At 44.1% G+C, this 26511-nt stretch overlaps 1 protein-coding gene and 2 non-coding genes across 4 annotated transcripts; all 3 read left to right on the top strand.

Annotated features, from left to right (window-relative positions):
• Window positions 1-44: 44 nt before the first annotated feature.
• LOC118386359 (splicing factor 3B subunit 1-like) lies at window positions 45-25998 on the top strand. Of its 2 annotated transcripts, XM_035774053.2 has the most exons (24): window positions 45-129; window positions 1729-1774; window positions 2517-2692; window positions 2945-3046; window positions 3270-3384; window positions 6231-6310; window positions 7214-7429; window positions 7671-8139; window positions 8350-8471; window positions 8815-9114; window positions 12462-12641; window positions 12742-12828; window positions 13144-13414; window positions 14113-14258; window positions 14759-14905; window positions 15147-15272; window positions 15559-15780; window positions 17016-17198; window positions 19398-19509; window positions 20239-20359; window positions 20539-20670; window positions 20878-21150; window positions 22955-23171; window positions 24886-25998. In XM_035774053.2, exons 2-24 carry the CDS (start codon window positions 1747-1749, stop codon window positions 25042-25044), a joined length of 3984 nt encoding a protein of 1327 aa, XP_035629946.1. In that variant the 5' UTR covers window positions 45-129; window positions 1729-1746; the 3' UTR covers window positions 25045-25998. The 2 variants fall into 2 exon arrangements, with proteins under 2 accessions (XP_035629946.1, XP_035629947.1); XM_035774054.2 differs by lacking the exons at window positions 45-129; window positions 1729-1774; window positions 2517-2692; window positions 2945-3046; window positions 3270-3384 and adding an exon at window positions 3419-5864.
• Window positions 8564-8713, top strand: LOC118386550 (small nucleolar RNA SNORD15). The gene has a single exon (XR_004826255.1). It is a non-coding gene; the product is annotated as a small nucleolar RNA SNORD15 (small nucleolar RNA).
• Window positions 16751-16820, top strand: LOC118386551 (small nucleolar RNA R38). The gene has a single exon (XR_004826256.1). It is a non-coding gene; the product is annotated as a small nucleolar RNA R38 (small nucleolar RNA).
• Window positions 25999-26511: the final 513 nt, after the last annotated feature.

Genomic DNA, 26511 nt, shown 5'->3' with positions numbered 1-26511 from the left:
GTCACCCTAAAACTGTTGACCTGTGTTTTTTTTCCATTGTGCTGTGAGTGCGTGTGCAAAAATGTCACGAGATGTGGGATTGAGTTGCCTTGACTTGATCGACCTACAGTGCATATTTGACTCTGAAAGGTTAGTGCTAAATTTGTTGAAAGGACACAACGTAAGCAGGGGTTTTCTCGCGATTCAATTTAAAGGGCTTTATTGGCATGGAAAACATATGTTTACATTGCCTAAGCAAGTGAAATAGATAATAAACAGAAGTGAAATAAACAATCAAAATAAACAGTAAACGTTACACTCACAAGCGTTCCAAAGGAATATAAACATTGAATATGTCATATTATGGCTATATAAAGTGTTGTAATGATGTGCAAATAGTTAAGTTACAAAAGGGAAAATAAATAAGCATAAATATGGGTTGTATTTACAATGGTGTTTGTTCTTCACTGGTTACCCTTTCCTTGTGGCAACAGGTCACAAATATGGCTGCTGTGATGGCACACTGTGTTATTTCACCCAAAATTGGGTTTGTTTTCGAATTCTTTATGGGTATGTGTAATCTGAGGAAAATATGGGTCTCTAATATGTTCATACATTTGGCAGGAGGTTAGGAAGTGCAGCTTAGTTTCCACCTCATTTTGAAGGCAGTGTGCACATAGCCTGTCTTCTCTTGAGAGCCAGGTCTGCCTATGGGAGCCTCTCTCAATAGGCTATGCTCATGTGACCGATGTGAAATGGCTTGCTTGTTAGTGGTGGTGCGCGCGAAGAGCGTTTCGATCGGTGACGTCACTCGGAGACCTTGAAGTAGTGGTTTGTGGAGCGATGGGTAACGATGCTTCGAGGGTGCCTGTTGATATGTGCAGAGAGTTCCTGGTTCGAGCCCAGGTAGGGGCGAAGAGAGGGATGGAAGCTATACTGTTACACTCACTGAGTCTGTATGTAGTCAAAGCTTTCCATAATGTTGGTTCAGTTACAGTGGTCAGGCATTCTGCCAGTGTGTACTCTCTGTTTAGGACCAAATAGTGTGTCAAAACCGTCACTGTATATTTTCATCCCCTGCCGATAGTTCTTCCCCATAGCATGGTTCTTGTAATGCTACTGACTGAGTAATGCGATACGGAGACACAGATTATGCTTTTACAAGTGAACTGCATATCTGGCCAAGCATATTGTAATAACATTGACTGTATTAATAATATAATTATAACATGGTCATTTAGAATTTAAGCTAGTTTCTAGAGAAACTTCAGCTATCCAATGTACATAAGGGTGATTGATATCAATATCTCAGGTACCACTAATGTGCCATTGAGCAGGGCACTTCATCTTCTCCAGGGGCGCTTCCCTTCAGTTTACCGTGTGCTACTCCCAGCCTGGCCTGTGTTTATTTATAATATATAAATAAAATATATACTCTATTCTATGGTGGTTTACGTTTGGATTTTCAGCATACATTTATAAACAGTTCCCTCAAAGTGCTACTTTGATTTCAAACCCAATGAATTGGTTAGTTTATTCACAATATTAAAACCTCCTGTTTTCTCATAGCCAAACTAATTTTAGGGCGTTAAGTATTTTAATTGAAATTTAAAAACCTCAGATATGGCCCTCTCAAGCAACTGGGAACTGTGATATTTAGACACAAATGCACGTTTTCTCTGTTTTACACACGCCTGCGCATCTATTTTTGCAGAACGGATATTAATTCATTTTGATTTCCGGTTTCAGTCTTACTGAACCACCAAAATGGCGAAGATCGCCAAAACACACGAAGGTAAGATTATTTATTTACAAAGTGTTTTAAAATACTATTATAACCTAATTTTACTTACGTCAGTTTCATAGCAAATATTCGACAAAATGCATCTGTTGTTTATAAGTCAGCTAACGTTATATGTCTTAGCTCTATTTTCATTCGTGACATGATGTTGACAATCTAGACGCAACGAGGCCGGGCGTATAATAGATAATGGCGTCCCGCTAACTACTAAGCTAGCTAACCTAGATAATACAGAATTTCAATAAGCATGATTGCCTTAAAAATATATATATATATTAGTGTGCTCTTGATACTATTTATGGGAGGTTTGTGTAGATGTAGACATGCGTAACTTGCTATGATATTGATATGGCTACAGCGTCACACTGGTGTTGTAAAAGCTACCTAGTTAAGATGGCGTTGAAGGTAATGCTAAGGAACTACATAACGTAACTAACTAACCCTGCCGGATATTCTGTAAGTTGCTAGCTATGTGGTTTATCTAGTCGTTGGCAAGCTAAAATTGAAACTAATTTAGCAGGCCCTACTTTGTCAACACAGCGCACGATTTGAGCATGGTAGTCAAGCTTAATAATTAGTTGCAATGGCATCTATTTTAGTTCATGTATAACCTGTCACTGCTGCTTATTTATTTACATTAATGTAAAATCGCATTTGATTTGGTAATATGCTTGACATCATTGGTGATGTTGTCAACATCCCCAGATGGTCAATGACTGTTGTTCTTCCCCCCCAGACATCGAGGCCCAGATCCTGGAGATCCAGGGCATGAAAGCTGCCCTGGTGGAGGAGGGAGGAGATCAGGGTGTGGGCCTGGACTCTACTGGATACTACGACCAGGAGATCTACGGTGGCAGCGATAGCCGCTTCGCTGGATATGTCACCTCCATCGCGGCCAATGAACAGGAGGATGTAAGTCCTGATGTCAAATCCTGTGATGTAATAATGCATGTTTTCTTTGTAACTTGGAAAAAGTGTTGCACGTCATCTGCTATATGCAACACTGAAATCCTCTTTCTCTTCCTAGGGGTCAGACATCAGCTATTCCACTGTCTGTTTTTTTATGGAGTTGGCTACACCAATATCTCTTGTTGTCCTCGAGCTGGGAGAGTCTGCCTTAAATGGCTAGGCTTGACCAGACTCTTGTCTCTCTCTTATTTTCAGGATGATGAGGAGGACTCGTCAACGAGTCTACTTGGACAGAAGAAACCGGGATATCACGCTCCGGTGGCTATACTCAATGCAATACCACAGTCAGATGAACAGGTTCGCAACACCATCTTCCTCTCTTCCTGTAGAATTCTACATTGGAGTTCAGAACTGACAAGAGTACCTTTTATCAAATCTTAGTGCTAATGTTTTGGATTTGCATAATTATCCTGCTCATATCTTGTCATAGACACCATTTTTAGAATGGCTACTTATCAAACTCTGTAATGTTTACCATGATGACATGTATTGTAACATGCTGTGTTGTCTCTCCTCTCAGTACGACCCGTTCGCCGAACACCGGCCCGCTAAGATTGCAGAGCGTGAAGACGAATACAAGGCCAGACGTCGACAGATGATCATCTCTCCGGAGCGTCTTGACCCCTTTGCAGATGGTAAATTTCACCCCTCCATGTTCATTCCATAGTGTCCTCCCCTGATATATGTTATGTGTAGTACTGTAACTGCCATGATCCCATGGATGCCTTTCAAGGGTTCCAACCCACCTCTTGCTGCTTAGCCCTTCGAGCACTGTGCACCTGCTTGCTCCCCAGACTAAGACCTTCCCTTGGTAATCTTTTCTGGCCTGAGGGTGTCTTTTATCACTCATCATTTTGTCTCAATAAAATCTCTTTGCTTTTGGGGCAAACCTGGCAGATATAAGTTTTTTTTCTCTCGAAAATTAGAATAATTGTTAACTAATTAAGTTGTGCAAAGTTGTGCGAAATTCAACATTTGCCAGTAAGTGGGTCCATATGTTTTAGGGGGAGGTGGTTAGGTGGTTGTTGTCTTGGTTACAGACTATTATACCTAATACTACATGGGTGGCAGGTTGGCTGTGAGTGTCTCGAAGGGTTAACAGACACATGTGGCTATCTATATAATGAACTGTTTAATTTAAAGAAAGGTATTGGGTAGTGTGAGTAGCAACATGTTTTTAATTGTTTGTGATTTAATGCTTATCCTTGGGGTAATTCACCTGCTCATACTGCACCCTGCTGTACCCAGTAAGCGGTAACGCAATGACCCCATTACCGCACAAACAAACCACCCCATCACGAGGCAGTCAGAAGCCAGAAATGTACTGGCTGTCTGAAGCTTGGCTCCCAGTCAAGGAATGCCCCCCAGATTGCCGACCCACCTGGGTACAGATCTGAGGCTTCGAAGTATTCCTGTGTAAAACAAGAACACTCGTAATAAGCAATGCTATTTTACCACCCTTTTCTTCCAAGTGGCCCTTCCTTCTTCACTCCACTATAGTATCATTGTGCAGGTTTATGGTCAGTTACCACCACTGCAGGCTTGTCAGACTTCTAGGGGCTAGGGAAGTTCCACGAGAAGAGATGAGGACATAGTCGATTATGAGACTCACACACAAACTATAGTGCAGTTGTCATCAACAATACTAGTGAGTTATGGTTTCAGATTTCAAGCCCATTCTAAATGGCATTTAGTCCAAGTCTGGTCAGGGATCTTAACTTGCGCGCCAGGGGTCTAAGTAGTAGAGTGGATTACAGTGACGGCCAAAGGGCTTTGTCTCCAGTATTGTCCTGTCCCTTACCTCTCACAGGGCACGGAGCCGTCACTTACATATATTCACATTTCTCAAAGCCTAAACCTGGCTACAACTTGTTTGTCTTGCCAGCTTAAATGTATGTTTGTTCGTTAGAATGAACCGCATAGCCTGTCAGTTTAACCAAGGATGGCCTATTTCTCAGACTACAGCTTGACTAGCCATTAAGCTTTTGATTAACTAAACACATACCTTGTAGATTAAGTTTACAGTATGTTTATTTACACGTTGCAACAATTTATTTGTAATGCAACAATTTGCCTGTAGGGTCTGAGATTTAATTGGCCTTAGTGCCTCAATGTAGTCTGGGGGTAGGGCTGTATCAAACCTGCATGTAGACAGCTATGTCATATACAAATATGTTGTGGAATTATATTTCTATTTCACATCTTTGTAAAATAGAAACATATCAAGAAATCTGTGTGCCGCAATTCCACAGGCCCATACTAACTGTCCTTAATTTCTCTCCTACAGCAGTACTGCTTTGCCAGTCCTGTACTGCAGTCTCTTAAGGGTGCAGCAACTCATCCTGTGTAGGTTATGGTGAACAGACAGAAGTGTGCGCTTGTCAGTTTTGTCAGGGTCCACTGGCTGGTTGTCTGTCTGGGTGGGGGAAAAGCAGCTATACCCCAACAACCTTTTATTTTGTCTTCTACCAAAGACTTATTTTTATAGAATTAAATTGAAACCTCTGCCATTTTATGGTGGTATTTTGCTTTAGATTTATCTTGTAATTCATAATATATATATATATCTATATATATATATATTTTTTTTAAACATTTTTCTAAAAAGGAAGTCAAGATCTACATTTACGAAGTTGGAATAGCAGTGGACTCCAAGGTCAAACTAGCGACTGTTCAGTAGCATGTGGCCAGTTCCCCTGAAACTAAGGTATTGATCGTATGGATCTAAAAGTTGCCTCCACTGCCCCTCAGGTACACGTGTTACTACATATATATAGATATACTCTCCCTGCCCTGGGTTACATAAAGTAGCTACACATTTATCTCACAGAACATTCCTAGATTTGGTTAAAAAAAAATCTTGACTTCATTTTCTTAAAATGCTATCAGTAATTCGCACTCTGGGGGATATTTTATTTATTTATTTTTACTTTGAAGTTTGAGCCCCAGGAGGATTTTTCTTTTGTGACGTAAATAAAAGAAATCACAGGTGGTATGCTTATGTGTGTGAGTTCCAACCCTTTTCCAAAGTGTTACTAATGGTAAAGAGACATTTTCTAGGCTTCTTTTCTGCCGGTTGAAGTCTGACTGCAGAAGGACCCTTGGCACTGAAAGTGTACGTATTCTGGAGAGCACAGCCCAGGACCCCTGCATCAGTGATGGCTTTATCCTCTCCTGTTATCTCCTTGAAAGAAAGACAAAACAACCTCCGCTGTTTCTCAATGTATCTGCCTGTTTTTTTTTAGACAGCTATGTTTGTATGTAAGGCAAGCAAGAGAGGACTGTCTGTATGTTGTGTATCTAGGGTTGTCTTGTTGTGATTCAGCTTAAGGAACTAAACCAGTAAATGTTTCCTAAAGAAAAAGTGAGGGCCTAGCTGAGCTGGCTGTGTTGTTGTGCTTGCTGTGTGTGTTATGAAGCCGGGTCCTGGGGGCGTTTTCTAATCGGCTGCCCTGTGTCTTGTTGGTGCTCTTTCGCGCAGGGGGCAAAACGCCGGACCCTAAGCTGCAGTCCAGATCGTACATGGACGTCATGAAGGAGCAGCACCTGACCAAAGAGGAGGTAAGACAGACCACATAAACCCCCTTTGTGGTCCTCCAGTACCCCCGACAATACACATTTTTATTGTAATCCTGGATAAGCACACCTGATTCAACTTGTCAACTAATCATCAAGCCCTCAAATTTTTTTTTAACCTTTATTTTACTAGGCAAGTCAGTTAAGAACAAATTCTTATTTTCAATGACAGCCTAGGAACAGTGGGTTATCTGTTCAGGGGCAGAACGACAGATTTGTACCTCGGGGATTCGAACTTGCAACCTTTCGGTTACTAGTCCAATGCTCTAACCACTAGGCTACCCTGTCGCCCCAATGAGCTGAAGAAGGTGTGTTTGTCTGGGGCTACAATGAAAGGGTGTTCTGGTGGGGGTACTGGAGGACCAGGGTTGGTAAACACTGCTTTAGACCAAGGGCATGGCTTTTTCTTGAAGTTATGTTTCTGAGTGCTGTGTGCCCATAAAGGATATAATTAAGCAATAAGGCCCGAGTGGGTGTGGTATATGGCCAATATACCATGGCTAATAGCTGTTCTTATGCACTTCGCAACACTGCGTTCCTGGATACAGCCCTTAGCCGTGGTATATTGGCCATATCCCACAAACCCCTGAGGTGCCTTATTGCTTTTATAAATGTTTTACTAATGTAATTAGAAAAGTAAACGTCACGTTCTGTCATACCTGTGGTACACAGTCTTATATATACCATGGCTTTCAAACAATCAGTCTTCAGGGCTCCAACCACCCAGTTTATAATAAATACACCCACACAATGAAATTGTATCGTTCAGTGTGGTGTATCGTTGCCTACAATAGACTTAAGTCCTACAAATCCCACAGGAAACTTTCCCCTGTTCTGTGTATCCTTTGGTTGGTGTTCTCACGGTCTCCCTGCTTTCCCTCCATGCAGAAAGAGATCCGTCAGCAGATGGCAGAGAAGGCCAAAACAGGAGACCTGAAGGCTGTCAACGGCTCTGCTGCCTCCCAGGCTGCTGCTGCTGCCGCCGCAAAGCGTAAACGCCGCTGGGACCAGACGGCCGAGAAACAGGACCAATCAGGAACCCCCAGCAACGCCGGCACACCGAAGAAGATGTCCAGCTGGGACCAGGCTGACCAGGCTGCTGAGGTAAAACATATTATCTTAGTTCATCAGATCCAGTTTGTATCCTTACAATTATTTTTTTTGGTCTGGTGTTCGATCAGCAAATGATGTAGAAGTGTTTTTGGGGCAGTTTATTTGCCTTGACTTAAAATGTGCCTTTTTAAGATCCTAGTGGAACAAAGTAACTCAACCGTGCTTCTCCATTTCTGTACTGTGAGAACTCACTGAGCCCTTTATTCCTGGACACGCCCTACCACACATACAGCAGACCCCAGGACACACCCCTGGTCACACCCCCTCCAACAGCCGCTGGGACGAGACCCCCGGAAGGAACAAGGGCAGTGAGACCCCAGGGGCCACCCCCAGCTCCCGAATGTGGGACCCCACCCCTAGCCACACCCCGGCTGGAGCAGCCACGCCAGGCAGAGGGGACACACCGGGACACACCACCCCTGGACACGGGGGAGCCACAGGCAGCGTGCGCAAAAACCGATGGGACGAAACCCCCAAGACGGAGAGGGAGACCCCTGGTCATGGAAGTGGTTGGGCCGAGACCCCCCGTACAGACAGAGGAGATGAGTCAGTGGGAGAGACCCCCACCCCCGGGGCCAGTAAAAGGAAATCCCGTTGGGACGAGACCCCCGCCAGCCAGATGGGCTCTTCCACCCCACTGATGACCCCTGGGAAAACTCCTATCGGAACCCCTGCCATGAATATGGCCACTCCTTCTCCAGGTACTGTTAATCACCTAGCCTTCCTGTCAGGCCTTTAAAACCCATTTTAAATTCCTTAGAGGTAGAATATCATTTAACACTGATAACTGTTGGTGAATTGATATTATGTACTTGTTAATTTACTAGTAGTAGGAGAAAATGTTCCACTAAGTCATGCTACTGGGTTATTGAGGCATGTTTACATTATGCATGCATTTCCTATCCTGTCAGGTCACCTGATGAGCATGACCCCAGAGCAGCTGCAGGCCTGGCGTTGGGAGAGGGAGATAGACGAGAGGAACCGACCTCTCACAGACGATGAGCTGGATGCCATGTTCCCAGAAGGATACAAGGTACACACCCACTCCCCAGCATATTGGCAAAATAGAGCTCAACCGTCACTTGTTACATCAAATGCAGTATCTATATTAAGTGATTGAATGGTCTTCGGTGATGATACAATGACGAGTTGGAACGGGACACGTTCTGTCTCTGGGGTCACTGGGCCAGGGTCACGTTCTGTGTCTCTGGGTTGGGATCCCCACAAGCAGCGTGTCTCTTCAGTTGAAGACATCGAGGTATTTGTCTGAGACGGGCTCGATTCCAGTACAGGGAAAGAGTGAATGGAACTGAAGTAAATAAAGTGACTCACTAAAGTATGATAAATGAACAGTACTAACATTTCATCCTCCACAGGTCCTTCCCCCACCAGCAGGCTATGTGCCCATCCGTACCCCGGCCCGGAAGCTGTCTGCCACCCCCACCCCCATGGGGGGCATGACGGGCTTCCATATGCAGCAGGAGGACCGCTCCATGAAGCAGATCAACGACCAGCCCAGTGGGAACCTGCCCTTCCTTAAACCAGATGACATTCAGTACTTTGACAAACTGCTTGTTGAGGTGGATGAGTCCACTCTGAGCCCAGAGGAACAGAAGGAACGTAAGATCATGAAACTACTGCTGAAGATCAAGAACGGAACACCCCCCATGAGAAAGGTGAGAACAGATACCAACTGTCCTCATAGTCTTGACTAGAGGTCGACCGATTCATCGGAATGGCTGATTTAATTAGGGCCGATTTCAAGTTTTCATAACAATCGGAAATCGGTATTTTTGGGCGCCGACTTTTAATTATTTTTTTATTTTTATATGTACCTTTTATTTAACTAGGCAAGTCAGTTAAGAACACATTCTTATTTTCAATAATGGCCTAGGAATGGTGGGTTAACTGCCTTGTTCAAGAGCAGAACGAGAGGTCTTCACCTTGTCAGCCCGGGGGATCCAATCTTGCAACCTTACATTTAACTAGTCCAACGCAATAACGACCTGCCTCTCTCTCGTTGCACTCCACAAGGAGACTGCCTGTTACGCGAATGCAGTAAGCCAAGGTAAGTTGCTAGCAAGTGTCACGGTTCTGACTTTAGCCCAATACCTGCAGCAAAAGCCTCTACCCCGTCCTCTGGCTGGGCAGAGTACTTTAGCATTTCAGTTACTTCAGTGTAACAAGGGCCTAGCCGTGCGGCCCTACCAACCCTTCTATTTATTCGTAATGGCCCTTCGCGTGAGTTGGGTTTGTTCCTTCGTTCACGTTGTCACTCCCTTATTTCCCGGTCTAGTATGGGGCCTTGGATAGATGAGTACTTTATTACTTTATGTTTATAGGTTCTTCCTATACTCCCTTACCTTGTCTTCTCTTTATATATCAATACCTAATAACAGTAGTCTAGTATGAGGTCTTGGATAGATGAGGACTTTATTACTTTATGTTTATAGGTTCTTCCTATACTCCCTAACCTTGTCTTCTCTTTATATATCAATACCTAATAACAGTAGTCTAGTATGGGGCCTTGGATAGATGAGGACTTTATTACTTTATGTTTATAGACTCTTCCTATACTCCCTAACCTTGTCTTCTTCTCTTATATATCAATACCTAATATCTAATCTTCTGTTAGTTATTATGCTCGTCAGCTAGTAGTCACTTGGAAACTAGTATTGGTATATGTTTTGACTCTCCTAAAAATATATTATTGTCCACACAATGAAATATTCTTTAGTGCAATCACTTTAACCTATAACCAGGGTCACTTTCTGTTCAGTGAGAGTGTCAAAGGCGTTTGCTCTCCAGATCGTTAATCTGTTCTAGTTGTCAAAGTTTCAAGCTTTTGTTAAGTCACTCTGTTTTTGGTCTTATACACATCATTACAATTCAATGATTATACAGTCCTAATACATCAATAGTGCTCAATCAATTCTTAATACACTTTATACTAATGCCAGATAATATTGCAAAACTTTAAATGCGTTAACACTTCTAACAATATTGACTAAATAGCCAAAAGAGTTCAATTACCTTAAATGCTCAGTCCCTTGGTCACTTTGCCGTAATTGGTATTCTCTCAGTAATAATGCTTGATTCCGAATTCTAATACCTTAGTACTATTCACTTCCAACTCTGTGTATAGACTCAATATTACAATGACTGGTATTTGGCCGTTTCTTTAAATTGTTAATCACTTCTGGACCTGATGTCACTGTGCGAATTCCACTTTGTCTTTGATCAAGAGGTGTCAAGACCCCTGTGTTTCAGAGACTCAGTTTCGGGTTCACAGAGCTTAACCAGGTAGATTCAGTTAATGATCCAATTCATACTTAAGCAAAATTTAACCAGTTATTGAATATTGTTTAAGTCTGTCAAAGAGAGTATAGTGCAATAGTAAATTTACCTAATGATGATTCTCCATATGAAGTCTGTCTCATATGTCAGTGAGAATCATGGTTCTCTCATGATCTCTGTTCTCTTTATATACTTTTTTTTACAGGGGAAGTTTGTAAAGTGCTGGACCACACTGCACAATGTTATGGTTTCTGTAAAATGCACAGTGATAGCTCTCTTACATCATTCTGATTCACCCTTCTAAGTCTAAGTCACAGAGTACTGACGCCCATAGCTCTGCTTCCGTGTTCTGATGAGTAGATTACACTTGATGATACCACTGTTGGGTGTGGTGTTTCAAGTCTCAGCTGAGAGAAGTCTATGATTGGTATCTCCTCTGTCTCCCCCTGGTGTCCATTATCAGTAGGTGTAGTCCATGGTTCCATGAGGTCCCATGGATGTCCTGTAGCAGAGTTGTCTTCCCATGTAGAGGGAGTGTGCAGATCCCTTTTGGTTTTTGTCACACTAGCATTAAACTTATCTTATAAAAAACAATCAGTCATAATCACTAGTTAACTACACATGGTTGATGATATTACTAGATATTATCTAGCGTGTCCTGCGTTGCATATAATCTGACTGAGCATACAAGTATCTGACTGAGCGGTGGTAGGCAGAAGCAGGTGCGTAAACATTCATTCAAACAACACTTTCGTGCGTTTTGCCAGCAGCTCTTCGTTTTGCGACAAGCATTGCTCTGTTTGACTTCAAACCTATCAACTCCTGAGATGAGGCTGGTGTGACAGAAGTGAAATGGCTAGCTAGTTAGCGCGCGCTAATAGCGTTTCAAACTTCACTCACTCTGAGACTTCTAGTAGTTGTTCCCCTTGCTCTGCATGGGTAACGCTGCTTCGATGGTGGCTGTTGTCGTTGTGTTGCTGGTTCGAGCCCAGGGAGGAGCGATGAGAGGGACGGAAGCTATACTGTTACACTGGCAATACTATAAGAACATCTAATAGTCAAATGTTAATGAAATACAAATGGTATAGAGGGAAATAGTCCTAGAATTCCTATAATAACTACACCTTAACTTCTTACCTGGGAATATTGAAGTCTCATGTTAAAAGGAACCACCAGCTTTCATATGTTCTCATGTTCTGAGCAAGGAACTTAAACATTAGCTTTCTTACATGGCTCATATTGCACTTTTACTTTCTTCTCCAACACTTTGTTTTTGCATTATTTAAACCAAATTGAACATGTTTCAATATTTACTTGGGCTAAATTGATTTTATGATTTATGATTAATATGATTTTATGTATTATATTAAGTTAAAATAAGTGTTCATTCAGTATTTTTGTAATTGTCATTATTACAAATAAAATAAAATAGAAATCGGCCGGTTTAATCGGTATTGGCTTTTTGGGTCCTCCAATAATCGGTATCGGCGTTGAAAAATCATCATCGGTCGACCTCTAGTCTTGACCACAGAATTTTAATGGAACATTTCCCTGATCCTGAAGATGGCTGCCATTATCAGCACAATCTGATTTAGGAAGGTTTGACATAGGCCTATCTAGCGTTACTTTTCATCTCTATAGACTTAGCTCCATCTTCCTTTTTGTGTATAACTCTCACCACTGAAAAGTCAACCGTCCAGTCTAACCCCCTTGCGTCCCTTCTCAGGCTGCCCTGCGTCAGATCACAGACAAGGCAAGGGAGTTTGGAGCAGGGCCCCTGTTCAACCAGATCCTGCCCCTGCTCATGTCTCCTACTCTGGAGGACCAGGAGCGCCACCTGCTGGTCAAGGTCATAGACCGCATCCTCTACAAGCTGGATGACCTGGTCCGCCCATATGTACACAAGGTGGGTCGTCGCATGTGAGAGCGAGGGACTCACTGACTCTGTTTACAATATGTCTCCTGTGCTGAGATTGGCCCTCACTAATTCACTCTCTGTTCCCCAGATCCTGGTGGTGATTGAGCCCCTGCTGATTGATGAAGATTACTATGCCAGAGTGGAGGGCAGAGAGATCATCTCTAATTTGGCCAAGGTGAGCCCCACTTCCGGCCCTATAATGTACTCACACACCCACCACAGTTGGGTCGTATGCCTGTTGGACCGGTCCTTGGTCAGATCAGGGCTGGTACTTCGTTAGATGAAAAACCAGCAGGAGAACTAGCCGGTCTGACATCCAAGTTAATTTCTGTTCTCACCTTGTTGGTCACATCCCTAAAGCAAGTAGCTAATACATTTTGACCTGAAATCACATTAGAAAAGTATACTTAGGATGTCTATGCAAGCACTATCATAAACACCTATTCATCTTAGTTGATCTCTTACCCTCCCTTCCTCCCTCCCCCTCTAGGCTGCCGGCCTGGCCACTATGATCTCCACTATGAGACCTGATATTGACAACATGGATGAATACGTCAGAAATACAACAGCAAGAGCTTTTGCTGTCGTAGCGTCCGCTCTGGGTATCCCCTCCCTCTTGCCCTTCCTCAAAGCTGTGTGTAAGAGCAAGAAGTCTTGGCAGGCCCGCCACACGGGCATCAAGATTGTCCAGCAGATCGCCATCCTCATGGGCTGTGCCATCCTGCCCCATCTGAGGAGTCTGGTGGAGATCATCGAGCATGGTGAGGGGCCACTGCCTGAGGATGCTATTGGACCTGGGGGGGTAGATTAGTTTTCTAGTTATAGTACATTAGTTATATTTAGTAGTGACTAGTATATTTTATTTCACAATAAACTTTACAAAGAAGGATAACATTAATTTTCAAAGAAGGATAACATTATCTACAAAGAAGGATAACATGGTCACAATACACTTTACAAAGAAGATTGACATTTCAAGGATAACATTTATTTTAAATGGTGCATACAAAGAAGGATAACATGGTCACAATAAACTTTACAAAGAAGGATAACATGGTCACAATACACTTTACAAAGAAGGATAACATGGTCACAATACACTTTACAAAGAGGAGGATAACACTTTACAAAGAAGGATAACATGGTCACAATACACTTTACAAAGAAGGATAACATGGTCACAATACACTTTACAAAGAAGGATAACATGGTCACAATACACTTTACAAAGAAGGATAACATGGTCACAATACACTTTACAAAGATGATCTGACCTCCATGGTCACAATACACTTTACAAAGAAGGATAACATGGTCTTTGATAACCCCCTTTACAGGTCTACAAAGAAGGATAACATGGACTTTACAAAGAGGATAACAGCAGATAAAGGTACAAAGAAGGATAACATGGACTTTACAAAGAAGGATCAGTGATCCCTCCGCCGTGCTGCCCCCTCAGGTCTGGTGGATGAGCAGCAGAAGGTGCGGACCATCAGTGCCCTGGCCATCGCCGCCCTGGCGGAGGCTGCCACGCCCTACGGTATCGAGTCCTTTGACTCCGTACTCAAACCCCTGTGGAAGGGTATCCGACAGCACAGAGGAAAGGTGAGGACACATTGCTTTGTCACATGCCTGCAAATCATTCTCGCCTGTTGGACTGGTCCGTGGTCAGATCAGAGCTAGTACTCCACTAGATGGACACCAACATGAGACCTGTCAGATCTGACATCCAGGTCACCTCTGTTCTCACCCTGCACCTGTTGGTTACATTCCTAAAACAGGTTAATACAAACTAGTTTACTTGACATCACAATACAACTTAATTTCAGGATCTCGCCTGTACAGGTACCAGTGTTTCCCCTATATTCATTCAATAGTGGCCGCCACCCCCAAAAATATGATGTACATAACAAAAAATATAGAAGCAAAAATTTAAGCGTTTTTAGTGTGAACTTAAACGTTATGTTTGAGTCACTCGGATGGCATATGAACACGGCATAAGCCGTGGAAAAGGGTGTAGAATTGCAGCAAACGATCTGTAAAACGGCAAAATTGTCTGGATACAGTAACAGAGTTAACTCTCACCTCTCCCCTCTGGGTCCCAGGGTCTGGCTGCGTTCCTGAAGGCCATTGGCTACCTGATCCCTCTAATGGATGCTGAGTACGCTAACTACTACACCAGAGAGGTCATGCTGATCCTCATCAGAGAGTTCCAGTCCCCTGACGAGGAGATGAAGAAGATCGTGCTCAAGGTGAGGGAGCCTGCGCGTGTGTGTTCGACTCATTCTCGCTTGTTCGACCTATCAGATCAGAGCTAGTACTCCACTAGATGGACACCAACATGAGACCTGGTAGATCTGACATCCAGTTCTGTTCTCACCCTGTTGGTTACATTTCCAGAACGAAAATAAGTTACACATGCTATGTATTACACTTCAAAGTGAATTGGTATGTGGCCTGTTTCTAACCCCCATTGTCCCCCCTCTCTTCCAGGTGGTGAAACAGTGTTGTGGTACTGACGGTGTGGAGGCCAACTACATCAAGACAGAGATCCTGCCTCCCTTCTTCAAGCACTTCTGGCAGCACAGGATGGCCCTGGACAGACGCAACTACAGACAGGTAGGTACAGACACAGCTCAAACAGGAACGACTCCATGCATATCCCTTATGCTGACTGGCTTGATTACAGATCTAAACTAACTGTTTAACCAATCATAAATCAGTTGTAGTCAATTTTATGACAAAATATATATATATAATTTTTAGCCTCAATGGGATAAACTGGTAAAATACAAAGAAATACAATAACTCACTAACATTTAGAATCCGGTCGTAGTTGATTCATGTCTGGTGTTTTTGGGGTCTGTGAGCTAACCTCTTCCCTGTATGTCTGCCCATCTTCTAGCTGGTGGACACCACAGTGGAGCTGGCCAATAAGGTGGGAGCAGCAGAGATCATCTCTCGTATAGTAGATGACCTGAAGGACGAGGCAGAGCAGTACAGGAAGATGGTGATGGAGACCATAGAGAAGATCATGGGGAACCTGGGAGCTGCTGACATCGACCACAAGCTGGAGGAGCAGCTGATCGACGGCATCCTGTATGCCTTCCAGGAACAGACCACTGAGGTGAGACCCGGGGGGGGGGGTGGCACATTCAGCAAGGAACAATGTTGTGGAACGTTCAGATAGAAATGCATTATGTAGACCAATCATGCCTCTGAAATGTAGAATAAGGAATCAGGTCGCCTCCTGACCTTTCTATCTGATACGTTTCAGGGTTTCCCAAAAGCAATGGAACTTAGACTTCCCAGTGTTTTACCGATGTGTCTTTCTTACAATGGTCTGAGATGTAACATTCATTTCCCAAAACACCTTACAGAGAACAGTCGTATGTGTCAATATTGATAAGATTGGAAGAAAGGCATTGCTGTTCTCGGATCAGCTTTCTCAGTTAAAATCTTACCTTAATTATAAATGTTATGTCACAATACTGACATTGGATCAGCTCCTAAAGAGAAATTACCACCTACGGCTGCAAATATTGAGGCGGCTTATTCTAATGCTTACCCAATAAAAATTGCCACGTTAGGCTACACATGAAATATGAGACAAATTACAAACAATAGTCTACAAGTAACAAAATAGAACTTAAATGATTGAAAATGAACTGTATTTCAAGATGATTGACGTAGAGCTATAGCCTACTGTTTATATTCTTAAATATTTTTTTTTAAAGACCACGTCACTTGTTTGTATCAATTGTCAAGACATTGCCAACTTTGTTTTTGTAGTCAACTTTGTTCTGAAGTTACCCGTGGTCACAGAGACAGATAAACCATGACCATGTGATTCTATGTTTAGAGGAGGTCTTCAGTATCTAACGAGGCACTTAGCTGTTCTACGAGTGGTCTGAGGCAGGCGTTAGATTACCAGCGTTTTCAAGTGCAACGTTAATAACGATGGTTTTGGGAAACAGCTCGGAGATTTAACGATGCTCCTACGATGTTTCTAATGAAGAACCGAGCCTTAAGATGCTTTTGGGACACCAGGCCCAGAACGTTTGCCTGCTGAACCTGGCTCGTGGTATAACATCGGGGAAAGCCTGTGCTGAAACAAGTTATCCCTGTCTGAACAGCAGTGTGGATTTATGGGAATCTGAGGCTTGACGGGAGATTCATTTTGATTTGATGGGTAACTGCTGTTGTCCGAAATGGCACCCTGTTCCCTTTAAACCCGAGCCTTTGGGCCTTGGTCAAAAGTAGTGCACTCTATGTGATGCCATTTTGGACACAGACACTCTGTCATTAGCCTACCTGTGTAGAACATGACTGACTGTAGGACTTGACCTCTGACCCCTGTAGGACTCTGTGATGCTGAACGGGTTTGGCACGGTGGTGAACGCCCTGGGGAAGAGGGTGAAGCCCTACCTGCCTCAGATCTGTGGTACAGTGCTGTGGCGTCTCAACAACAAGTCTGCCAAGGTCCGCCAGCAGGCTGCTGATCTCATCTCCCGCACCGCCGTGGTCATGAAGACCTGCCAGGAGGTTAGTCTTCCCAACCACTCACAGATGGTCACGCACATACACACATGCACACTTGAACACACACACACGTATTGCACACACGCACATATATACAGTCTTTCTCACACACACACACACATATATATATATATATATATACTGCTCAAAAAAATAAAGGGAACACTTAAACAACACAATGTAACTCCAAGTCAATCACACTTCTGTGAAATCAAACTGTCCACTTAGGAAGCAACACTGATTGACAATACATTTCACATGCTGTTGTGCAAATGGAAAAGACAACAGGTGGAAATTATAGGCAATTAGCAAGACACCCCCAATAAAGGAGTGGTTCTGCAGGTGATAACCACAGACCACTTCTCAGTTCATATGCTTCCTGGCTGATGTTTTGTTCACTTTTGAATGCTGGCAGTGCTTTCACTCTAGTGGTAGCATGAGACGGAGTCTAAAACCCACACAAGTGGCTCAGGTAGTGCAGCTCATCCAGGATGGCACATCAATGCGAGCTGTGGCAAGAAGGTTTGCTGTGTCTGTCAGCGTAGTGTCCAGAGCATGGAGGCGCTACCAGGAGACAGGCCAGTACATCAGGAGATGTGGAGGAGGCCGTAGGAGGGCAACAACCCAGCAGCAGGACCGCTACCTCTGCCTTTGTGCAAGGAGGAGCAGGAGGAGCACTGCCAGAGCCCTGCAAAATGACCTCCAGCAGGCCACAAATGTGCATGTGTCTGCTCAAACGGTCAGAAACAGACTCCATGAGGGTGGTATGAGGGCCCAACGTCCACAGGTGGGGGTTGTGCTTACAGCCCAACACCGTGCAGGACGTTTGGCATTTGCCAGAGAACACCAAGATTGGCAAATTCGCCACTGGCGCCCTGTGCTCTTCACAGATGAAAGCAGGTTCACACTGAGCACATGGGACAGACGTGACAGAGTCTGGAGACGCCGTGGAGAACGTTCTGCTGCCTGCAACATCCTCTAGCATGACCGGTTTGGCAGTGGGTCAGTCATGGTGTGGGATGGCATTTCTTTGGGGGGCTACACAGCCCTCCAAGTGTTCGCCAGAGGTAGCCTGACTGCCATTAGGTTCCCGAGATGAGATCCTCAGACCCCTTGTGAGACCATATGCTGGTGCGGTTGGCCCTGGGTTCCTCCTAATGCAAGACAATGCTAGACCTCATGTGGCTGGAGTGTGTCAGCAGTTCCTGCAAGAGGAAGGCATTGATGCTATGGACTGGCCCGCCCGTTCCCCAGACCTGAATCCAATTGAGCACATTTGAGACATCATGTCTCGCTCCATCCACCAACGCCACGTTGCACCACAGACTGTCCAGGAGTTGGCCGATGCTTTTGTCCAGGTCTGGGAGGAGATCCCTCAGGAGACCATCCGCCACCTCATCAGGAGCATGCCCAGGCGTTGTAGGGAGGTCATACAGGCACGTGGAGGCCACACACACTACTGAGCCTCATTTTGACTTGTTTTAAGGACATTACATCAAAGTTGGATCAGCCTGTAGTGGTGTTTTCCACTTTAATTTTGAGTGTGACTCCAAATCCAGACCTCCATGGGTTGATACATTTGATTTCCATGGATCATTTTTGTGTGATTTTGTTGTCAGCACATTCAACTATCTAAAGAATAAAGTATTTAATAAGAATATTCATTCATTCAGATCTAGGATGTTATTTTAGTGTTCCCTTTATTTTTTTGAGCAGTGTATTTATATACACACACACTACTCTCTCTCTCTCTCTCTCCTCCACAGGAGAAGCTGATTCCCTTTCTAAACCTCCTTCTCTCTCTCTCTCTCTCTCCTCCACAGGAGAAGCTGATTCCCTTTCTAAACCTCCCTCTCTATCTCTCCTCCACAGGAGAAGCTGATTCCCTTTCTAAACCTCCCTCTCTATCTCTCCTCCACAGGAGAAGCTATTTCCCTTTCTAAACCTTTCTCTCTCTCTCCTCACAGGAGAAGCTGATTCCCTTTCTAAACCTTTCTCTCTCTCTCTCCTCCACAGGAGAAGCTGATTCCCTTTCTAAACATTTCTCTCTCTCTCCTCCACAGGAGAAGCTGATTCCCTTTCTAAACATTTCTCTCTCTCTCCTCCACAGGAGAAGCTGATTCCCTTTCTAAACATTTCTCTCTCTCTCCTCACAGGAGAAGCTGATTCCCTTTCTAAACATTTCTCTCTCTCTCCTCACAGGAGAAGCTGATGGGTCACCTGGGAGTGGTGTTATATGAGTATCTAGGAGAAGAGTATCCTGAAGTACTGGGAAGTATCCTTGGTGCTCTCAAGGCCATCGTCAATGTCATCGGTATGTAAACGTTACTCCCTCACTTCTACAACTCCCTGTCTTCCAATAGCACGTTGGCACTAAGGTTGATGACCCTTTGGTCTTCAGTCACATGCCTGCGAATCATTCTCGCCTGTTGGACTGATCAGAGCTAGTACTTCACTAGATGGACACCAACATGAGAACTGTCAGATCTGACATCCAGTTCACTTCTGTTCTCACCCTGCACCTGTTGGTTACAAATTAAAAGTCATTTGGGGTGGCAGGTAGCCTAGTGGTCAGAGCGTTGGACTAGTAACCGAAAGGTTGCAAGATCAAATCCCCGAGCTGACACGGTCTGTTGTTCTGCCCCCGAACAAGGCAGTTAACCCGCTGTTCCCCAGTAGGCCGTCATTGTAAATAAGAGTTTGTTCTTAACTGACTTGCCTAGTTAAAGGTAAAATAAAAAAACATTTTTATTTTCCAAAATGCTATCCAATCTCTGTCTTGTAGCTCCATACACTCTCAGCCCACTAATTTAACCCTCTCACTTCCTAAGAGGAGCTGAAATCATTTGAGAAAGAGCTCGAGTGGGTGGAGAGATGCCTGTGAATGACTTGTGTTAGTTGAGTTCAGTGAAGAACAAGTATTGGGCTGGTTTAACAGAAGTAATGCTATAAGAGTGGTTATGATTAAGTTAGGATAGTAGAGGTGTTAACACTTGGTGATATGCATCCAGAGAGCTGATTGGTTGTCTGTGCTGTCACTCAGGTATGCACAAGATGACTCCACCAATCAAAGACCTGCTACCGCGGCTGACGCCAATCCTGAAGAACAGACATGAGAAGGTGCAGGAGAACTGTATTGACCTGGTGGGCAGGATTGCTGACAGGTATGTCTGTAGCAAAGGAATCACACACATACAGACATTCACCAGTACAGTCCAATCGTTTACACACACATTCACTAGTAAATTCCAATATTTGTCTCTTAACCATATGTGTAAATATGGTATAATAGTAGATGTTTCATCAAACATGTTATAACTCCTACCCTGGTCTGTCTGTGTAGGGGTGCTGAGTACGTGTCGGCCAGGGAGTGGATGCGCATCTGCTTTGAGCTGCTGGAGCTCCTCAAGGCCCACAAGAAGGCCATCCGCAGAGCCACCGTCAACACCTTCGGATACATCGCCAAGGCTATCGGGTGAGTTCTCCTGTCTCTGGCTACTGCCCAATACTCCTCTCAAGAGTTGTTGAACTCCATTACTGCACATTTTATTAGGGTTTCTGAGCGTCCATGACATTTTTTGTCTCAAAGTTGTATTATAATGATGCTTGGTGATACTTCACCTGTTACTGTCATGGTAACCAGTATATATTTAGCCTATCATTGACCTCTCCACTCCTCCAGACCCCATGATGTGCTGGCCACACTACTCAACAACCTGAAGGTTCAGGAGCGTCAGAACCGAGTGTGTACCACCGTAGCCATCGCCATCGTGGCTGAGACCTGTTCTCCTTTCACCGTGCTCCCCGCCCTCATGAACGAGTACCGTGTGCCTGAGCTCAACGTGCAGAACGGCGTGCTCAAGTCCCTGTCCTTCCTGTTTGAGTACATCGGGGAGATGGGCAAGGACTACATCTATGCTGTCACGCCCCTGCTGGAGGACGCACTGATGGACAGGTGACAGGACCAAACATTGTAACTCACAATCAGTCTGGTGGGCTGACTAAAGTCACAGTGACCCTGTAGTCAATAAACCACAAACATAACGTTTTCCAGGTATTGTAAATGCATCAAGCTACATAGCCACACGATCCTGTCCAAGATCAGTTCTGTCTGTAACAGGGATCACTCGGTTGAATGTGCTGTAACATGCCTGTAACACGCCTGTTGGACTGGTCCGTGGTCAGATTTTTTTATTTCACCTTTATTTAACCAGGTAGGCAAGTTGAGAACAAGTTCTCATTTACAATTGCGACCTGACCAAGATAAAGCAAAGCAGTTCGACACATACAACAACACAGAGTTACACATGGAGTAAAACAAACATACAGTCAATAATACAGTATAAAAAAGTCTATATACAATGTGAGCAAATGAGGTGAGAATGGTGGCAGCAAGAAGGGAGGTAAAGGCGAAAAAGGCCATAGTAAATACAATATAGCAAGTAAAACACTGGAATGGTAGTTTTGCAATGGAAGAATGTGCAACGTAGAAATAAAAATAATGGGGTGCAAAGGAGCAAAATAAATAAAATACAGTTGGGAAAGAGGTAGTTGTTTGGGCTAAATTATAGGTGGGCTATGTACAGGTGCAGTAATCTGTGAGCTGCTCTGACAGTTGGTACTTAAAGCTAGTGAGGGAGATAAGTGTTTCCAGTTTCAGAGATTTTTGTAGTTCGTTCCAGTCATTGGCAGCAGAGAACTGGAAGGAGAGGCGGCCAAAGAAAGAATTGATTTTGGGGGTGACTAGAGAGATATACCTGCTGGAGCGTGTGCTACAGGTGGGAGATGCTATGGTGACCAGCGATCTGAGATAAGGGGGGACTTTACCTAGTAGGGTCTTGTAGATGACATGGAGCCAGTGGGTTTGGTGACGAGTATGAAGCGAGGGCCAGCCAACGAGAGCGTACAGGTCGCAATGGTGGGTAGTATATGGGGCTTTGGTGACAAAACGGATTGCACTGTGATAGACTGCATCCAATTTGTTGAGTAGAGTGTTGGAGGCTATTTTGTAAATGACATCGCCAAAGTTGAGGATTGGTAGGATGGTCAGTTTTACAAGGGTATGTTTGGCAGCATGAGTGAAGGATGCTTTGTTGCGAAATAGGAAGCCAATTCTAGATTTAACTTTGGATTGGAGATATTTGATATGGGTCTGAAAGGAGAGTTTACAGTCTAACCAGACACCTAAGTATTTGTAGTTGTCCACGTATTTTAAGTCAGAGCCGTCCAGAGTAGTGATGTTGGACAGGCGGGCAGGTGCAGGTAGCGATTGGTTGAAGAGCATGCATTTAGTTTTACTTGTATTTAAGAGCAATTGGAGTCCACGGAAGGAGAGTTGTATGGCATTGAAGCTTGCCTGGAGGGTTGTTAAGTGTCCAAAGAAGGGCCAGAAGTATACAGAATGGTGTCGTCTGCATAGAGGTGGATCAGAAACTCACCAGCAGCAAGAGCGACCTCATTGATGTATACAGAGAAGAGAGTCGGTCCAAGAATTGAACCCTGTGGCACCCCCATAGAGACTGCCAGAGATCAGGACTAGTACTTCATTAGATGGACACAGAACTGGCGGATCTGACATCCAGTTCACTTCTGTTCTCACCCTGCACCTGTTGATTACAAATGAGAAGTCAAGTGTCATTCATTGTCATTGTGGATTTCCACCACAGAATTAGAATGTATAGTAGGCCCCACCTGCTCCTTTGCACCTTTCGGCTGGCTCCATGGTAACCCTGTTTTTCTCCTCTCTCTCCTCCTTGCAGAGACCTGGTCCACAGACAGACTGCCAGTGCCGTGGTGCAGCACATGTCCCTGGGCGTCTACGGCTTCGGCTGTGAGGACTCCCTTAACCACTTGTTGAACTACGTGTGGCCCAACGTGTTTGAGACGTCGCCCCATGTAATCCAGGCTGTCATGGGGGCCCTGGAGGGCCTCAGGGTGGCTATCGGCCCCTGCCGCATGCTGCAGTATTGCCTGCAGGTAAACCTGACTGATACTACATCACTGATCTCCTTGCTCTGACAGACAGGTAGCAGATTGACTACTATCTGCTACTAGATGTTGAGAATTAACATAAAATATCCATAAAGATGTAAATGATGTAAAAAGGGATATCACTATCAACAGCAACATACCGTTATAAAGTCTGTGAACGAACTGCGGTGGATACACTATATATACAAAAGTATGTGGACACCCATTCAATTGAGTGGATTCAGCTATTTCAGATGCACCCATTGCTGACATGTGTATAAAATTGGGCACACAGCCATGCAATCTCCATAGACAAACTTTGGCAGAAGAATGACCTTACTGAAGAGCTCAGTGACATTCAACGTGCCACATTTCCAACAAGTCAGTTCGTCAAATTTCTGCCCTGCTAGAGCTTCCCCGGTCCAACTGGATGTGCTGTTACTGTGAAGTGGAAACGGCGAGGAGCAACAACGGCTCAGCCGCAAAGTGGTAGGCCACACAAGCTCACAGAACGTGACCGCCAAGTGCTGAAGCGCTTGGGGTGTAAAAATCATCTGCCCTCAGTTGCAACACTACCAAGTTCCAAACTGCCTCTGGAAGCAACGTCAGCACAAGAACTGTTTGTCGGAGATTCATAAAATGGGTTTCCACGGCTGAGCAGCCACAACACAAGCCTACAGTCACCATGTCTAATGCCAAGCGTCGGCTGGAGATGTGTAAAGCTCGCCGCCATTGTACTCTTGAGCAGTGGAAACGTGTTCTCTGCAGTGATGAATCAAGCTTCACAGTCTGGGACTAATCTGGGTTTGGCAGATGCCAGGAATATGCTACCTGTCCCATTGCATAGTGCCAACTGTAAAGTTTGGTGGAGGAGGAATAATGGTCTGGGGCTGTTTTTCCTGGTTCGGCTAGGCCCCTTAGTTCCAGTGATGGGAAATCTTAACGCTACAGCATACAATGACATTCTAGATGATTCTGTGCTTCCAACTTTGTGGCAACAGTTTGAGGAAGGCCCTTTCCTGTTTCAGCATGACAACGCCCCCGTGCCCAAAACGAGGTCCATACAGCAGTAGTTTGTCAAGATCGGTGTGGAAGGTCTTGACTGGCCTGCACAGAACCCTGACCTCAACTCCATCGAACACCTTTGGGATGAATTGGAATGCCGACTGCGAGCCAGGACTAATCACCCAACATCAGTTCCTGACCTCAGTAATGCTCTTGTGGCTGAATGGAAGCAAGTCCCCGCAGCAATGTTCCAACATTTAGTGGAAAGCCTTCCCAGAAGAGTGGAGGCTGTTATAGCAGCAAAAAGGGGACCAACTCCATATTAATGCCCATGATTTTGAAATGAGATGTTTTATGAGCAGGTGACCACATACTTTTGGTCATGTAGTGTATTTCATAAAAAGCAACAAACCTTGTGGGAAGGGGTGGAAAACATGGTTTCTGGGGGTGTTTGGTGGGGGGGCTTGAATGGGAACATGATGGGTGGAGGACAACTTTTTAGTTTTTTCCTGTTTTATACTGAATATATTATTATTAAACACTATATATTTCTTACCTACAGGTACATGTTTTATCAACTTAAAAATGTGCAGAGATGATGTATCTGTAACCCCCTCAACAAAAAATGTCTAAACAAACGAGCCATAATGATACTAGCACTGTAAGTGCAGCTGTTGAGTTGGTAATGCTCTCTAACCTTGTCTCATCTCTCCAGGGTCTCTTCCACCCAGCCAGGAAGGTCCGAGACGTCTACTGGAAGATCTATAACTCGATCTACATCGGTTCCCAGGATGCTCTGATCGCTCACTACCCCCACGTCTACAACGATGAGAAGAACCCTTACCTCCGCTATGAGCTGGAGTACTTCCTGTGATTCTGTTCACGCTCTCTCTCTTTTTCTCTCTGTTCACGCTCTCTCTTTTTCTCTCTGTTCACGCTCTCTCTCTTTCTCTCTGTTCACGCTCTTTCTCTGTTCACGCTCTCTCTTTCTCTCTCTGTTCACGCTCTCTCTTTCTCTCTCTGTTCACGCTCTCTCTTTCTCTCTCTGTTCACGCTCTCTCTCTTTCTCTCTCTGTTCACGCTCTCTCTTTCTCTCTCTGTTCACGCTCTCTCTCTTTCTCTCTCTGTTCACGCTCTCTCTTTTCTCTCTGTTCACGCTCTCTCTCTTTTCTCTCTGTTCACGCTCTCTCTCTTTTCTCTCTGTTCACGCTCTCTCTCTTTCTCTCTCTGTTCACGCTCTCTCTCTTTTTCCCTCTGTTCACGCTCTCTCTCTTTCTCTCTCTGTTCACGCTCTCTCTCTTTCTCTCTGTTCACGCTCTCTCTCCTCTCCTCTCTCTCATCTCCTCTCTGTCTTTTCCCTTGTTGTCCTATCTCTCTTGGTGTGTAGATAGGACTTGGTCCATTGTTTTGTATTATTTAGCCCCTCTGTCTTTGTAGTGGGTGTGTCCAACATGGCCACAGTGTCTCTGGCCCAAAATTCATTTTTAATCAAATAAAAACAGTATATGATTAGGGAGAAAGAAATATAAAACTCAAACATTTCTTAGAGCTTATGTATTGTTTTATTTCTTTTATAATTTCCAGAAGGAATGATAGACACATGCAGTACAGTGACGTGCAGGATGTAAGTTAGCCATGTTAACGAATGGAAAAGCAAGTCAGTGAGTTTTGAAGTTCTTTAAAATATTGTCATGGTTTCTGTGTACTGTCTGTCCTCTGTAATGGCCATTCCTTCTCAATCCTCTGCTCACCTATCAGTGATCACACCTTTAGTTCTTATCAGAATGTTGCTTTATTTGACTAAATAAACATTTGTGTATAAAATAAATGTCCACCTGTGCTTTGTTGAGTTGGTCACAATAAAGCGCAAGATGTCTTCTCATAGGAGTGCTAAATGACTTAAATGTAAATGTAAATAATATAAAAATATGCTATATGGAAAGCAGCCTATGCAAAGTACCAACTTTTTTCCCTATAGCTAGAACCCTATGGGTAGAATAAGTCATTGTGGAATATGTGGGAACCAGCGTTCTCCAGATTCCACTTCCACACGGATCACCTTCGCCACCTTGTTTAATGTCACAACCTCATGTTCCACAACTTCATGTTCCAGATTTAAATGAATGATTTTTACTGCAGTTAAATCTACACAAGCAGGAGTAGAATATCAACCACCCCAAATGAACTATATTTGGGCAGGTAGCCTAGCGGTTAAGAGTGTTGTGACAGTAACCAAAAGGTTGCTGGTTTAAATCACAGAGCTGACTTGGTGAAAATTCTAACTGGCCTTGAGCAAGGCACTGAACCCTAATTTATCCTGTAAGTTGCTCTGGATAAGTAT

Source organism: Oncorhynchus keta, chromosome 7 (genome assembly GCF_023373465.1).
Source record: "Oncorhynchus keta strain PuntledgeMale-10-30-2019 chromosome 7, Oket_V2, whole genome shotgun sequence".
NCBI lineage: Eukaryota > Metazoa > Chordata > Actinopteri > Salmoniformes > Salmonidae > Oncorhynchus > Oncorhynchus keta.
This window is presented reverse-complemented; position numbering and strand designations above follow the sequence as displayed.